Here is a 16,888-nt window from a genome sequence, read left to right as displayed (position 1 = left end):
GAAAGCTTTTTGACTTTCCTTTACATTATCTGGATTAGCATGAAAGTTTTTACCAATATTTTTTGTTTGTTTGTTTGTTAGGTCATTGTCAGTGTCTCCATTTCACAGAATGTCCATCAACCATTTGTGGCTCTAGAAATCCACGGAACTCACTGCCGTCATCCAACCACCTTGCTCCATACCCCTGACTACATCTTATCTCAACCACCTTCACATCATGAGGCAATGAATGAATGTTAATCCATGCGACGTCATTAAGTATCTTGTGAAGTGTTGTACAGGCATGATTATTCTTTGCATCCTCGCTACCTGTACATACTCCCCAAAACTTTGAAGTGTTGTCTCTATGACAGTGCTTTGATAAAGCTCTAGCACCTACTGAAAGATTAGAATTAGGCTTGTGTTTTTTACAAAATGAATTGATTAACTCCTCCAATGGTGGTGGGAAAAAGTCTATGCTACCAACAGTGTGACGAACACCAAGCAAATCTAACAACATCCTTTTATCTAAGATCCCAAAAACTTTAGCAATATGGATTTCCCTTTCTTCCACATTCCAGTTTTTCCAAGAGTCTTTGAGTTGATTTAGAAGCTTTCCAACATTTTCTAAATCTTCTTTCTTTGTTAAAGATACAACTTTTGTTTGCTCCAATAATTCAAAACTCTGGAGGCTTTCTGAAGGATTTTGTGTAGTTTCCATCCATTTGAATAACTTGTTAGCAATTTCCTTGTATAATGGGTACATAGGATAATGATTTTCACCTGTTAAAGGTGAAATATTGGGACTACTTTGAAGAGGATCACTTGCTGTAGTAAATTCAAAATCTCTTTCCAACAGAGCATCTACAATATCTGTAGTTAGCATTTCAGTAGACCCCTTCTTAGACTGATTCTTTTTTAAGACATTTTTAACAAGATCTTGGAATTCTGAGCAAATAAAATCCATAAATTATGGCAAGTTAAAATCCATTAATCTTGAATTATTTGAATTATTATGATTGCTATGAAAAACCGCTGTACATCAGATCGTGGGCTCAGTTTTTAACACTTTCGAAAAAATCTTGAATCATGTCTTGTATTCCTCGCCTATTTTATTTATTTTTAAGCACCATTTTTATTTTCCTTAGTCAAATTAACCCCACAAACAGTCATAAAGAGATCATTGTAGCGACCTACAACTTATGGAATGTGATGTTTACGTGGGATGCGAGGAAGGTGTTCATCGCTGAGATGGTACGTGAAAAAAAAGCCGGAGTCTTTTTTAAAAAAAATCGCCTTTTAAATTATGTTTTTGTCTTTGTTTTAACAAGAAAAGCCCCTAATTCATACTGCATACTCTTCTCAAAGTATGAAATTACCTCTTACGGGCTATAGCTGTTAATGGAATTTTTTAAAGTCCTATTTTTGATGGTTTTTATAAGTTTAATACTGAATTGATATTTTTTGCTTGAATTTACATAAGTTTAAAAGCTAAAGCTTATGTTAGCTAAGATTTTGTTAATTAAGATTAAGAAATTTGATTCACATTTAAGTGGTTTGTATTTTGGCGTTGGAGTATCTATCATTTCCCTAATCAGGTGTTAGTGATTTAGGTGTTTTTAAATTTTTGTTGCTTGATAAGGGTCAACAAGTCCCATTCAAGTAATCGATCTAGTCTAGTGAAGACTTGGATCATTAATTATGTATTAACTCTTTGATAAATATGTATTTATATCTTAATGCTAATAATTTTTTTCTCTTTAGGCTCTTCAATAGGTAAAATCAGGGGAGAACCCTGCCAGCAGAGGTCTATTTTCGTCTTTCTCTTCATGTTATTGAAAAATAGAAAGACAAAGAGGGACCTTGTTTGTTAGCAGGCCAGTGTCAGGGGGGTTGCATTAGGGGCTCTACCACCCCTCCCCCATGAGAAAAGCCAAGCAAATGTGAATGCAAAATAACTTTTTGGTACATTGTACCTCTGGTTCAATGACCATGCCATAGATCCACAAGTTAAAAAAATTCTTGGATCTGCCAATGCTTTCACATTTTGTATTTTTATTCTCTTAATGGTTTGTTTATGTGGGCTCTCTGTGGCAACAGAGATAGGAAAATCTGAAAGACAGACAGAGTCAGGCCAACCCTTATGACTGCTGATCTTTTTTATGTTTTGAAAAGGATGTTTGTTTTAGTGCGTATACTCTCAAAGTAGTAAATCTTAGATTTGGAAATAAGGGGGCTAATATTCCATTTTACAGTTCTGTTCAATGACCATGAATAATTTTTTAATCATATTTCACACCACCTAGAGTTTACATTACAGTTCTACATTTTTTACAATAAAGGTTTACAATACAATAATTTTATACAATTACATATATATATATATAAAGCATGAATATTTACAATACAGTATCAGCAAGATTATTAAAACTACTATTGTTGTAATAGTTCCAAGCCGAGGTTGGAGTTGCCGCGCATGATAAAAAGTATAGTTTTGCTATGCGTGGAAACTCCAGCTTCGACTTACAACTATTATTCGTGGTCACTGAACGGAACTGTAAAATGGAGTATTGCATCAAGGGGGGAGGAGAGGGGAAGGGGTGCAATAAAGCCCCTACACCTCTCACATGCAACACTGTCATTTGTTGACTTCTTTATTATGATTTTTTTTAGATCCAGAAAGCCAATCCAGATGTCATAGGGTTTCAAGAGGTTCGATCAGATTTATCAGGTCACAGAAACCAAGTGCTCGAAATACAAACCTTGTTGGGATCCACATACAAATACTACAGCTATCACCCAGTGAGAAAAGCATCATCTAAAATAAACCAACCACCTCCACCAGGATGGGAACAGGAAGGACTAGGGATCCTAAGCAAACATCCTATAATGCTTAGCCATGCCGTGAACCTTAAGATAAAGACTAACAACCCTGACAAGAACAACAGGATTATAGTTCATGTTCAACTGGATGTAAATGGAGACGAGTTGGACTTAACATTAGTTCACTTGTCTTATGATAGACAACAGCAGTGTCAAAACGCAATCGATGTGATCAATTACTTGGCTTCTGTTGGTAGCGAGCGATCAGTTATTCTTGGTGACTTCAATGTGTATGAGGATTTTCGTTGGCCAGTGCAAGCCATTTTGAAAGGGTCTTTTGATCCTAATGGTGATTGTAAGCCAGATAAGTACTTTGATGCTCAAGACTCTGGACGTGGTTATGGCTATGTTGATGCATGGCAGTCCACTCATGCTGGTCAAAAAGGCTACACTTTTAGTAACATGGTGGGTTGAATTTAAGTAATATATTCTGTTCTTTTTTATAGCTGTCTTTAATAGTCAGCTTTCTGATTCAATACGTATTTCAGTTGAATCTTTAAAAAACAAGCAAATTTTACCCTCAAAACAATTACTTCTAGGCTGACCTGTGTCCATGCATTGGCTAAATCACAGGCCAAATTAGAATATAGTGTGCTTTGTATATTGAGGAAAACTGGAGAAAAGTCCAGGAATCCAACCTGAGTCCACAGACGTAAGAACCAATTATTGCCACTACATGGATTGATTTGATCTTTCAATGTATGAAATTGCAAAGATTATGCTTCAATATTTGTAACGTCATAATTATTGACCTTCATCTTTGTTTTTTTTAAAAGCCTGAGCCTGGGTTGATAAATCGACCAGACAGAATACTAGTGTCAAGAACTGGTCTTGGTGTGCTTGACGTAAAACTTGGTGGTGGTGGAACTGACTACAGGGACAATCACTACTACAGTATGCTTAACATCTGGCACAGACTCAAAACAGTCCTGAGCTTTGCTAACGACTCTTTACTAGAGGGTAAAAAACCTATTATATACACATGCCATCAAGATTGTGGACCCCATGGGTCTTGCCGCTGTGGAGTTTGTGTCCAAGGTGGTGACAATAACAACTGTGACCTTCAATTCTGTTACGAGTGCACCCCTTCTCATTATAATTCCATGGTCGTGCTCATATTCTGTGCCGTGGTATATTCAGGGTTAATTTTCTACATCATGATTAAACTATTATTTAAATATTTCTTTGCTGGCCGAGCGAGAAGAGTGAACCAACGTTTGCTTTTCTTACTCCCAAACAGAACGCTCTTTTTCTTCTTGGTGTCAATTATATTTGTTATCTACATGATTACCATATTGAATTTTTCTGACACTCTAGATACTGTGTTGGGGCGAATCACAGAAGAAATGTATCCATCAGATCACTTGATGGTTGTCGCTACTTTGAAATTAACTTACCGATAAGTCAATACCATTGAAAAGGGGTCGCAATATCAAGAATAATATTAAAGCCTGGGTCACACTAGTAGATTGCATACCACATATCTGTGAAAAAATGTGTAAGAAATTGCACAAATCAGTAAGTTCAGTAGACCTCAAAAGACTGTGGACCTACAAACCTTTGAACTAATTTGTACAATTCTGTTAACTCTTTCATTGAACTATGGTATGCACTCTATCTGAATCATGAGCAACATAAGCAGCTACTTAGTAAATATTACATTTATCACCTAGGTGTGGAAAAAGACAAGCACTGTTGATAAAAAGTAGGAAAAAAAGGAGAAAAAAGATCAGACAAGAAAATATTTATAAACTTCAGTGAAAAGTAAAAATGCATACATGGATACAGAAAGAAACTAGCAAAAAAGGAAAAAATTAATGTCGTAACCAAAATGAACAAATTTATCAATAAATGTTATTGCTCTTAGGAGAATAGAGTTGCGCAGACTAAATCCCTGAACATTAATTAGTACTAATATTAGTACTATTTCATACAGAATCCTTTGTTTTCTATTGTTTATTTATCACTATTTAGTACTAAAAGTTAGTATTTGTTTCATGGGTTTAGTGCATGCACTCTATCAATTCTTATCAAACTTGTTTTGAAATTACCAATCCTGTAAGTGGTGCTGAATTGTACAGGGCTTCAAATTAATTTATTAAATTATCAGATCTATAACATTCCTCATCAGACGGTGGAGAGGGATGAAATACTTCTAAATTAGATTTACACATTTTTATTAAAGGAGTTTTTGATATTTAGCTTGGTAGTTTTAAGTTGCTTGCGTCAAATCTGGTCATTTTCTCGGTTATGTTATTAAACTCATTAATAATTCATGAGGGAAACACAACAGAAATCATGACCGTGAAGAGTTTTGTAAATCAGATACAGAATCCTGTTCATTTGCATCAACTTTAAGATGGATTTTCTTGGCCAGATTCACTTTTATCTTGAAAATTCTAGCGAAACACAAAGGAACTAACCTAGACGTTTGATAAGCAATCTACAGTATTCGTGTCGGTGTTGTATCCAGATATAAGTTTGTATATCGGATACAACACTGCCACTCATACTGTATATATTACTTAAAGATGAGAGTATGTGTATATATTACTTACAGACTTAACCAAGAAAATGTCTGGATGTGACATGGTCTAGTTTCAAGCTGCTCAATGGAATTTGCTCAAAAATGTCAAAGATGCTGGCTGATAATTTTTATAGACAGAAATAAACAAACAAACAAACGAAAACAAAGAGTAATTTCAGCGAGCAGGTAGCAACTACCAAGTTGGAATAATTATTATTTGAAAAATGCCAAAACTATTTATTATTTGCCATATTTACAATATGTTTCCAGATAACAAAATATCCAGAATTCATTATTTACTCAGAGGAAATGTGCAATAAAGTTATGAAAATATTATTAGACATTAGCTATTCAGATTTTAATGGTTTAAAGCGTTTTTATTTATTTAAACTGGACTTTTTCATTGTGCTTCATGAGTATAGACAAGTATTACTGTCTATTAATAATAGCCCTCTTGGGTGTAATGTTTTCCCATTGTGTAGTTCCAGAAATCATCCATACCCACACCACAGAGGAATTTGGAATTTCCAAAAGGGTGGGGGGTCAGAGAAAGAACAAAAATCACAGAGTTTGTGTGGAAGAAAATTGGAATTTCCGGGGGTAGGGGGGGTGTCTTAAAAAAATTCCTCCATGGGGGGAGGGTATGGATAATTTTTGGAACTACACATTTCAAGATAATTTCTTTTTTAGTTTGAGTCATGCATATCATGCACGACCATTAAAAAGAGATTATACTACAGGGAGGCTAATGACGTAGTTTGAAATGGGAAATCATTATGCCTAAGGTAAAGAGTTAGAATGCATGAAAAGAAAGCTTATTTACAGAGGTATTTACAAGTTGATGAAAATCATTAAGATGTACAGTTCACACCCAGGCAATACACTGTTGGGGTATGTCACTACTCCCCAGAATGCCATACTCTATAGCAAATGACAATTAAAATACCAGGTGATCTCGGGTAATGCCTGAAAAGATCAGTCCTACTTTCAGTTGTTTCTATGCAAACGAAGAGGTATTGTTTTACGCTAATTTCATCACTTATTTCATTGCTTATATGCATGGGCAGTTGCTGACATGCATAGGTATTCACTTACATATATAGGTATATATGATATATATAATTCAGAGGTCTTTTCTCCAACTGGGGCCACCATATTTTTTCAGTATAATAATCTTAATTTTATATGGGATAATTGGCTGGTTTTCATTGGCCTGTCGGAAGGAGATCACCTACACGTTCTATAGCTGTGCTTCTTCTCGCTAGCATGGCACTCAGCAGAATAAGTTAAGAATTCCTCGTAGTATATTTCTTTTTTCAGTTCTACACAATATGCATGGAGTAGTCCCAGCTTGGCTCTCAAGATACACCATTATATTCAACTGATTTGGAAGGGTCTGCTGGGAATTTCTTTTGACAAAATGTCATAAGCCTTTTGAGACCTTGAATATATTTCCTTTGGGTTTCATCATTTAGGACATCTAAATTACTAGAGTTAAGGAAAATGATATCAAGAGTAATGGCAAAGCATCCACTCATTTCATTCAAACATATATTTTTCCTCCATTCATTTTCTTATTATTTCATTTATTTATTTATTTCAATTATTCCCTTCCTTCATTTCATTTCATTCTTTTAATTCATTTTTTTATTTATTCATTCCATTCACTAATTCATCTTTTTGTTTGTTCATAAAGGATACGAGCAACATTTTGTGCAAAGATCTTTTCTCTTCCCGTACGTGCATGGATTCCTACCATGGTAACTCCTATGGGCCAAGGTGCATTGCCGATAGCCATTTGAAGGTATGCGTCATTAGCCTGAAACAACAACCAAAACATATATCATGAAACTTTCATTCTAAGGTGAACACAATCTCAAAATTGCTGAGTAGTGACAGGTGATACCACTACCCCTAGGTTAAAAGGATGTCTTAAGCCCCGTTTACACTAACAATTTTTGTGATGATTTTTGCTGCAATTTTGTCCATAATAAATAATGGTAAAGAATTTACTTGTAAAGTTTTTTTCAGGATACCAAGATTTTCCAAGACGAATGTCTCTTGAAGGATGAGACAAAAGATTTTATATTTCCGAAAATTGCCACAAAAATCGCAGCAAAAGAGGCCGCAAAAATCGCCAGTGTAAAAGGGGCTTTGGAGGCTCTTTTTCACATAGTGGAAATAGTACAGCGACTGCAGAGACAGTCACACTTAACCTTTTCCCAAAATATAGTCTCTTATATTTCTAAATCTTAGCTCCCTCCCCACCTTTTTAGGGTGGGCTGCAGCTGTCCTTGTAGTATCTCAGAGACCTCTCTACAAAATATCTCATAAATACCATTCTTCAAGAGCCCTAATTACATTTTATACTTTTCTTACAGATTGTGATAATTTATAAGATACCTTAACATATTCTCTGTCTATAAGATTTCTTGTAATGTTGGTCAAGGCTTCTCTGATGTCAGCTGGTGTGTTCTATTGAAAAATAACAATTTAGCAAATTAAGTTACATAAACATATATGTCATTGATCAATGTGAAACAGTTGAACAAGAAATTATTATCTAATATAAGGCTGTGTTCATAATGTATGGAATGAGGGGGGGGGGCAGGTGAAAATTTGAAATGTCCAGAATAATGAAGCCCCCCCTAAGCAAGGCTTGTAGCTTCTTCCAAAAATTGTGCATCCCCCCTTTTTTCTGATAAAAATTTGCCCATCCCCCCCTTTTTCCTTGCATTTCACTTGCCCCCCCCCCCCTGCTATACGTTATGAACGCAGCCTAATAGCTCCTTAAAAATCCATATTACCTTGGTTCTTAATTTTCTTATGAGAGGATGAAGATATGACTGGGTCTGCCGTTGAGTTGCACTTGCTAATTTGCCCTAAAAATTAAAAAAAAAAAAAAAAAAAAAAAAAATAATAATAATAAACAAAAAAGAGTAAGACCACATTAATATTAGTTCTAGCTGTATTTTTTGCTTTGGGTCTCCTGTGGTATAATAAACCACAGGGGTCCCAGCCACATGCAGCCTTGGATAAAAATATCAAAACAATGTGCTACCTCTAATGTTCTCTTTATTTCTTCAGGCTTATTGTTTAATTCTTGTTCCCACTGATCCAACAAAAACTACAAAAATGAATCAAATTGTTATACTTATTGATGTTATCGTTATTGTTATTGAGATTACTGTATCACACATACATGTATGTAATGTGGTATTGTGTGGTTCCTGAAATTATCCATACCCACCCCACATAGGAATTTGGAATTTCCAAAAGGGTGGGGGGGGGGGTCAGAGAAAGAACAAGAATTACAGAGTTTGTATGGAAGAAAATTGGAATTTCCGGAGGGGGAGGGGGGTCTTTAAAATAATTCTTCCTTGGGAGAGGCATGGATAATTTCTGGAAGTACACTTTGCCAATATAAAATCTTTGCACCATCACATGATGGCAGACATGACAAGAGGCAAGAACAATCGCATCTGGTCTAATATAAATACATAAGAAAGAGAAAAGGTTCTATTGTCATGCCTTCTGTCATGGATGCCATCACATGATGGTGCAAAGCATATTCAGCTTGAACATCCTTTACTTGAGAATAAGATTCTGTTTGATTTGTATCCATCTACATGTGTCTTCTTGTGCGCAACAAAGAAAAACAAAGAAAAACAAAAGAAACGCAGACATGATACCCTGGATGCTTAAAGGATGGTATACGTATATCCCAGATATCTGGTGTTGTTTAGACCAATCTTATATTTTTATAAAATTTAAATTTATTTTTACCTCAACAAATTTCAAGATGACCTCTTGGTCTAGCTTTGCATCTCCTTTTCCCATTCCTTGAGCTAATTCCTAGTGGAAAAATGGAAAAATGAGACAATATATATTAACACATACCAAGATTTTTTTTCCACAAAAGCAAACAAACAAAGCATGAAAAGAATAACAAGTTTGGCTAAAAAAAATAATTAAATAAACGAACAAAATGATACAGTAATGATGAAAAGGTAAATTATACACCGTGAAAAGATGAAAAAACTTACTGACGTTTCGGACGCTAGTCCTTCGTCGGAGTAAAAGAGAAAGAAGTGGTAGAAAGGAGTGTATATATGATAGAATAAGACAAAAGAAACCAATGAGAGCAAGGTAGGCAAGGAAACAAAAACAAACAATCAAAAGACAAAAGAAAAGGTTAGTTGAAAATAAAGCGTTCATTAATCCCGTTGGGACTAAGAGTGCCCAATAGGTGAATAAGCCGCATTTCTTTGGTCTTGCGACAATCATTGTTGCCGTTAAGCAAAGAAAGACCGAAAACAATGAAGTCAGAAAGAGAATGGTTAGCTAGATTAAAATGGCGGGAAACTGGTTTGGTGGGATCGTTATTGCGAATATCATAAAGATGATTGCAAATGCGATCACCAAGACGGCGGCCAGTCTCGCCCACATACAAAAGATTACAGCGGGTACATTTAATACAATATACAACATTAGAAGTGGTACAAACAAAATGGTCAGTGATTTTAACAGTTGATTTAGGACCGACAACAGAAGTGTGAGAGACTATGTGAGGACAAGTATAACAACAAAATGATAGAGTGCAAACAATATAACCGTGAAACTTTAGTAATACTAAATAGCACAATTTCATGCAAAATCCACTGTTTTCTATTGTTTAATTAGCACTATTTTGTACTATTTAGTAATTAGTGTTTCACGGATTAATTGTTTGCGCTCTATTGATTAAAATCTAACTTACACTTATTTTTTAATTTTAAAGTTTGGGCTCCCTTAATAAAAATAACTTTTGCTAGATTACTAATGTCATTCCCAAAAACTTTTTCAAAGTACTTTTCCTCCCTCATAAGATACTTTTCATTTCAAGATATGTTGTTTACCACCCAGCAGAGCCTTCCCCAAGGGACCTTTGGCTAAATTGAATTTTTGTCAAAATTATATATCACCACGTGACTGTTTGTTGCAAATGGCCTTTGGAAGCTTATTATCCAAGTATGAAGACTGTGCCCAAATACAATACCTGGATTTCATCAAATGTTACTTTCTTGATTTTCTTGTGTAGAAGAACTTGATCCTCTTCATCCTTGTCATGTGTTATACCATCACCCTATTAAATATTAAACCATTTTGTATTTTTACACAATTGAATATAATATGATAAATGTGGCTCGCTCATACACCTAATTGAAAAATGGTGATCAATTTGAACAACTATTGTTCTGCACCAACTTCTGACTGACTAGCCTCATGTTAATAATAATAATAATAATTACAATAGTCCCCTTCGTGGTTCCCTGCGCCATCTTGAAAGGTAGCCAGGCCTTTGCATCGAAGCAAGACGAACAGTGAGATTGCAATGATAGAGACATGTGAATAATTGTTCAAGGTGTTAAAAAAGGTCTCTATCATTGCAAGCTCACTGTTCGTCTCGCTTCGATGCCAAGGCCCGGCTACCTTTCAAGACGGCGCAGGGAACCGTGAAGAGGACTATTTGTAAAGTGCTTATCCAGGACTGCTCTAGGCGCTGTGAAAGATGAAATAAAAAATAATACAAAAATGATGATAACAATCATCAGAAAAGTAATAAAGGTCACACATTAAAAGCTAATTTAAACAAATGAATTTTCAAAAAAGTCTTGAATGATGACAAGCTTTCAGAGTTCGTAATTTAAGATGGAAGGGCATTCCAAAATTCAGGTGCAGATACGGAGAAAGAACGGTAACCATAAGATTTTTTTTCAAGAGGTCTAGGCTATTCAGTCGCTGGTCAGTGCAGAATGATAGATTCAAATTAATCATGTTTCGATGGTCTTACGTATGTTCTCACAAATACTGGTATTAACCAAGTATTAGCATCAAAGCATGAAGACATGTTTCCAATCTCAGTCTTCAATGTTATTTTCAAAAATTAATAATCTAATAATTTCAATGATAACAACATCAATGGTATTCTAATGAAATTCTTACCTGTTTTATGAGATCTGCTAAATATTCCTGGTCAATTTTCTCCATAGCCGCTCTGAGATCATTTCTGAAACCCTGGAAAAAAATTATGATAAAAAAAATTTTTCCTGTCATTGTTGTTTCAATTCTTAATAATCATGAGAAAAATCATTTTGTAGTACCTTGTTGATTTCTGGAGCCATCATTTCAATTCGCCTTATAAAAGAGAATAGATTGGAAATTAAGAAACTTTTTTAATGTAATAATGGGTACGACTAGATAGCTGGGTTTCTGTCATCTGATAAAAGTCTTTGAATGTCTTAATCTGTTGCAAATGGTGGTTAACACCGACCAACATGTGCTGGCATCCAGAAAGATAATAAAGATTACTATTAATAATAATAATAATAATAATAATAATAGTAACTATTGAAAATTTGTGATTAAGGTACTGAACATTTTACATGAGAGAGAAAATAACATATATTATTTAATCAAGCAATCAAAACTAGTATACGATGGGAGAAACTTTTTGTCACTCTATACACGTCATGTGTATAATGTGTAGTTCCAAAAATTATCCAAACCCCCTTCACCAAGCAATTTTTTTAAGACACTCCCCTACCCCCTGGAAATTCCAATTTTCTTCCATACAAACTTTCTCTGACCCCCCTACTCTTCAGACATTCCAAATTCTTCTGTGGGGTGGATATGGATGATTTCTGGAACTGCATATTATACATATTCTTTAACACCACAATTTTTACCATTGCATTAACTATTTGGAAAACATACCTTTGTCTTTGGTAAGCTTCTTCATCAGTCTCTCCAAACAGTCTAATTGGTTCACCCCTCTCTCTTAATCTTTTTATGACCTTTGGTTTCCCAAGCAAATAAAACGATATTAATATAAAACATCACAGGAGCTAAGTTACTATTAGCAAAATTTAATAAGAAGATATAACTAGCTAAAAACTAGTGTGAGCTGCGTCGGTGTTTCTAATGAAACAGTAATGATGAAAAGGTAAATTATGCGCTGTGAGAATGAAAAAACTCACTGACGTTTCGGACGCTAGTCCTTCGTCGGAGTAAAAGAGAAAGAAGTAGTAAAAAGGAGTGTATATATGATAGAATAAGACAAAAGAAACCAATGAGAGCAAGGTAAGCAAGGAAACAAAAACAAACAATCAAAAGACAAAAGAAAAGGTTAGTTGAAAGTAAAGCGTTCATTAATCCCGTTGGGACTAAGAGTGCCCAATAGGTGAATAAGCCGCATTTCTTTGGCCTTGCGACAATCATTGTTGCCGTTAATCAAAGAAAGACCGAAAACAAAAAATATTATTTTCAATGTAATTTTCATAAACATGCGAACTCTGTGCCTCCGAGTTGCACACTGAAATTTTATTTTTCGCTGCCGCCAGTCAAAAATATGAAAGGTATCGACTGATTAGGTTTGATTTGTTTAATTATTGCTATTATTATTATTATCATTATCATTATTATCATTAGTTTCATGTTACCATCAATAGACCTCTTCAGCTCTAACGTAATGTTTTCCCATTTCAGACCACATGTCATTCCCTAGAGTATCATTTCTTTGCTTAATGTTTGCACTCAGTTGCACATGAGAAGACACATGAATATGGATACAGCTCAAACAAAGAATCTTATTCCCATGGGAATTGACATGTGGTCTGAAATGGGAAAACATTACCCCAAGCCGAAGAGGTCTATTGAATTTGAGACAAGCCAAGTGCATTCTGATTGAGAGATAAATATTCCCTTAACTCAACAGCCTACTTCCCATGGAAAAATGACAGTTAGTTGGAATATTTATTGGTGACGACTGAAATACACTTGGCCTGTCACAAATTTGATTGACGGTTGCCAAAACCCCAGACATCTGGGGTTGTAGTTAGGTAATATGAACATGAAGCTTGCTGTAATTTGTCAAATGCTTTGTCTTAATAGCAGAGGCTGCATGTATTATAATACCTCTTCTCGTGGCATAAGTACTTGCTTCTTGCCTTCTTGATCTTCACCTTTTCTTTTCTTGTTTGGTAAAAATGCCCCTTCCTCTTCAGTATTCTTTTCATATCTTTCCTGTTAGGTTTATGAGATTTAGGAGTGAGAAAGATTTTGGATTAGTGAATGTAGCATGGTCCTGACACCATCCAAATCTGTGAAAGCCTTTGCAAAAAAAGTGTTAGAAAACAGCTTTGAAAATTACAACATTTTTTTTTCTTTCTAAATGACAACACAAATAAAACAGGTTTTTCTGTGCTCCATTCAGGAATACATGGAAGTGAGGAAGCATAAAAGGCATGTTAGAAGCAGTCATCTTACTGTAATATAATCAATCATCCACTGCAGGCTTTGTTACAGAAAAAAGCATAGAAAGCGGTGTTTTATTGTGTATCAAAATAACATTCAATCTAATCTACATATCTGAATTTGTAAATGAATATCATACCTCTTTTTCTTTTCGTTTCAGCTGCAAAATACAATGACAACAAGCATGTAAGCATACAGAAAAGAGGTCAACTCCAAGTGAAATTTTTAATACAAAAACGTATATATTAAAACCAATAGATCTTAGATACACAATACCTCTTGCTTTCTCTTGTACTCTTCAGCTTGTTTGGCAGCCAGTTCTCCTCTTTTAAAATATTTTTTATTCTATAAAATAAATCAAAACGAACAGTCAAAATGCATCGTTAGCTTCAAGATGTGGAAAAACTACGACAGACAAAATCATGAAGATATGAACAAAAAAAACGCTGTAAAAGATAAAATAATTGCTTTCTTACCGAAGTGACTTCATTTTGGTCTAGTTGTTTCTTCTTACGATCGATCTCAGCCAGAAGAAAATCCATTTAATTCATAAAAAACGAAGAAAATTGAAGAAAAACGTTGCACTCAACAAAAAGACGTCGATAAAAACACACTGGCGAGTCTGCGAACCGTCTGGTCAGTAATAACACACTAAAAATACACAGGTATCCCACGCTGCACTTTTGTGAAGTGAGATCGGATGAAAATGGGATGGGCAAAAGTATAAACGGGAATGAAAAACAAAAAGACCTAATGAATGAAAGAGAACAGTTCAAAGTGAGATTTCGTGATGAACATAAATGGTGAAGGACGAAGGAAACCTAAAGTGGAATAGAAACTGCAATATATCAAAGTGTCAGTTTACTCGTATTTATTCGTTTTCAGAGGTTCATTTCATTTCTAACTCAAATTCGCCACGATGAAGACGAAATTGTACAATAACACAATCTCATTCCCAAGCTATGAGCATTTTGCGTCAGGAATAATCTTGGCCACGTTCTCCTCCTTGATATTCGTGGCAGCCTGTGCTCTGCTTTTGTTGTATTACTGGAAAAGAATTGGTCGAGCCATGGTGGAGACAAGGATTGGCGTCGTCTTATTGTTCCTTGGTGCTCTGCTCACAACCCTTCTAAGTCTAGGATTTTATGTCCACCTGAAAGTGTACGGTATCTATAGGCTTTTATTGGTGATTTTTGTAGGAGTGGTCTTCCTGTGGGCTGGAACTATGGTACTCTTTAATATCCCAGGCAATGCTGCTAGTGGTGACGACGATCGTCGACCTTTGATCCCCGTAGGCCACACTAACGGAAGTATGGGGATAGTCATGTGGGTTATTGCCTTGCCTCTTTGTGCACTTGAAATGTTATTTAGTATCGGTGGATTTAAGTCTAAAGCGCCTATTTATGCGTCGGTAAAATTCGTTTGTTTGGTACAGAAGCTCGTTCAAGCCTCTATCTACCACTTCAGTTTACGTCATAAAATACCAAGATACTCGATGCGAATGGGTTGTTCATGGTTCTTGAAAACGATTTCACTATTTAATTTTGCTATGTGGATCGACTCCATCGTCACCACCCACACTGATAACGCCTTTGTCATGGAGCTTTTTGGAGATGGTTTCTCTATCGTGAAAACTGTCTACAATACCCTCATTATTGATTACCGACTTCTCTGCAGCATCTTGTTTCTGGAGCATGCGCTTGAAATTGAGGGAAATGAAGCTCATGATGGTCATAATATGAATCATCATCAACAGATCGAAGACTCCATCCACAATGACAATGCCGTACAAACACAACAAGCTGGGATGATTGAAGACGTTCAAACCCGTCATTACTCCGGTTATGGCCATGTCATTGGACTGGTTTGCATCTGCGTCCAGTTAGTCAACGGATTACAATATATGGACTTGGTGGGAACCTGGACCAGCATTTTTCCAATCCTTTGTAACATCGTTGTTATCGTTACTGAACTGATTCTAGTAAATGGAGAGACCTTAAGCCTATCGGAAGACGATAACTTGATCAGATGGCGGGAAACCGAGTCTAAAGCAATAGATGTGATGATTGGCTTTATGGGAGCTATCGGGTTTGTCTACCGAATCATGAAGACGTCCTTCTGCTTAATCTGGAGTTCCCAAGCACGAGGCGAGCTGCAAACCTACCTCATCTGGAATTCTTCGAAAGAAGCTGCACGCGCGATCAGTGTGGTTTTTCAGCTTTACGTCTTCGTCAAGGTGGGTCCTCATTTTTGTCAAGAGGCGCGAAACCAAAGAAGAAGCATTTGCCATCTTCTAGTTCCCGCTGTCATGCTCGGTCTTCTGTCTACCTTCATATCTTGTACCATTGATCAGTACCATGGGCAAATCGAATATCTGATCAACCACTCCCAACTTGACCCGTCTATGACCTCCTTCTTCAATGCTGCAGCACCTATTCACCTTGGCTTCTCTCTGCACATGTTTCTGCATTTTTACATCATCAAGCGCAAGATGCGAAGAACAACAGCAATCGTTCGTCCAACGCGTAGAGTCCAAGTCGTTGAAAGAAAATCGATCAACTCCGATCTGGGAGAAAGGGAGCCTCTTTTGTCGATGATTGAAGACCGTTGAAGAGCATGACGGACCCTTTGCCTTGAATTATTTTGGTGTAAAAATTAAACTGCAGAAAAATAAATAAAAATAAAATTTTAATTTAAAAAAAAAAGTTTCATGTCCAGTACTCGGGAAAAAATTGTTTCACAATCATCTCTCCGGGGTCTCGAGATAATTCAAGCCGTAGCGTGAAATAGCTTATCTTCTATTAACCCTCTACAGAAAATGAGACACCATTAGCCCCCCGTAATATTTTTTTGCTAAAACTGGGAGTTTTTTTTGTCTCTGCAGGAAAGGACAGGCGATGTTGGTGTATTGTGGAAGTGGTGTATTGTGGTAGTGGAGTGGCATGGATACGATTGTTAGAGTGCTGTATTGTGGTGGTGGTGTATTTTGGCGATGGTGTAGTGTGGTGGTATGTATATATTGTAGTCAGGTGGTAGAGTCGCGGCATGGATTGTGCTGAAGTCGACATAGATTCTGGTGGTGGTGTATTGTGGTAAATTATGGTGGTGATGCAAGAACTGGTGGCGCAGTGTTAGCGCTCCCGGATTTGGTGCCGAAGGTTCGGGGTTCGTTCGATCCCTGGCTCATGCCAAAATTGAGGTGCC

The 16,888-nt window shown here is 36.1% G+C and overlaps 4 protein-coding genes across 4 annotated transcripts; 2 read left to right on the top strand and 2 right to left on the bottom strand.

The window, feature by feature from the left end:
• Positions 1–88: 88 nt before the first annotated feature.
• LOC116305883 (uncharacterized) lies at positions 89–989 on the bottom strand. The gene has a single exon (XM_031715870.2). The coding sequence runs from the start codon at positions 944–946 to the stop codon at positions 89–91; it is 858 nt and encodes a 285-aa protein (XP_031571730.2). The 5' UTR covers positions 947–989.
• On the top strand, positions 960–5,728 carry LOC116305863 (uncharacterized). The gene is made up of 3 exons (XM_031715846.2): positions 960–1,233; positions 2,653–3,267; positions 3,639–5,728. The coding sequence occupies exons 1-3, from the start codon at positions 1,069–1,071 to the stop codon at positions 4,263–4,265; spliced, it is 1,407 nt and encodes a 468-aa protein (XP_031571706.2). The 5' UTR covers positions 960–1,068; the 3' UTR covers positions 4,266–5,728.
• Positions 5,729–5,745: 17 nt separating this feature from the next.
• Positions 5,746–14,301, bottom strand: LOC116305875 (pre-mRNA-splicing factor 18). Its single transcript, XM_031715856.1, has 14 exons — positions 14,161–14,301; positions 13,961–14,029; positions 13,824–13,844; positions 13,346–13,453; positions 12,146–12,225; positions 11,533–11,566; positions 11,375–11,446; positions 10,428–10,514; positions 9,176–9,244; positions 8,451–8,516; positions 8,197–8,271; positions 7,793–7,864; positions 7,091–7,208; positions 5,746–6,869 (listed from the first exon to the last, which is right to left on the bottom strand). Exons 1-14 carry the CDS (start codon positions 14,224–14,226, stop codon positions 6,748–6,750), a joined length of 1,059 nt encoding a protein of 352 aa, XP_031571716.1. The 5' UTR covers positions 14,227–14,301; the 3' UTR covers positions 5,746–6,747.
• Positions 14,302–14,601: 300 nt separating this feature from the next.
• On the top strand, positions 14,602–16,377 carry LOC116305891 (uncharacterized). The gene has a single exon (XM_031715892.2). The coding sequence runs from the start codon at positions 14,604–14,606 to the stop codon at positions 16,293–16,295; it is 1,692 nt and encodes a 563-aa protein (XP_031571752.1). The 5' UTR covers positions 14,602–14,603; the 3' UTR covers positions 16,296–16,377.
• Positions 16,378–16,888: the final 511 nt, after the last annotated feature.

The sequence above is a fragment of the Actinia tenebrosa genome, unplaced genomic scaffold, assembly GCF_029948245.1.
Source record: "Actinia tenebrosa isolate PJP-AT-01 unplaced genomic scaffold, QUT_ActTen_1.0 PGA_scaffold3__52_contigs__length_22856419, whole genome shotgun sequence".
In the NCBI taxonomy this organism is placed as follows: Eukaryota; Metazoa; Cnidaria; class Anthozoa; order Actiniaria; family Actiniidae; genus Actinia; species Actinia tenebrosa.
Note: the sequence above shows the minus strand (reverse complement) of the source record. Positions and strands in the feature narration are given on the sequence as shown.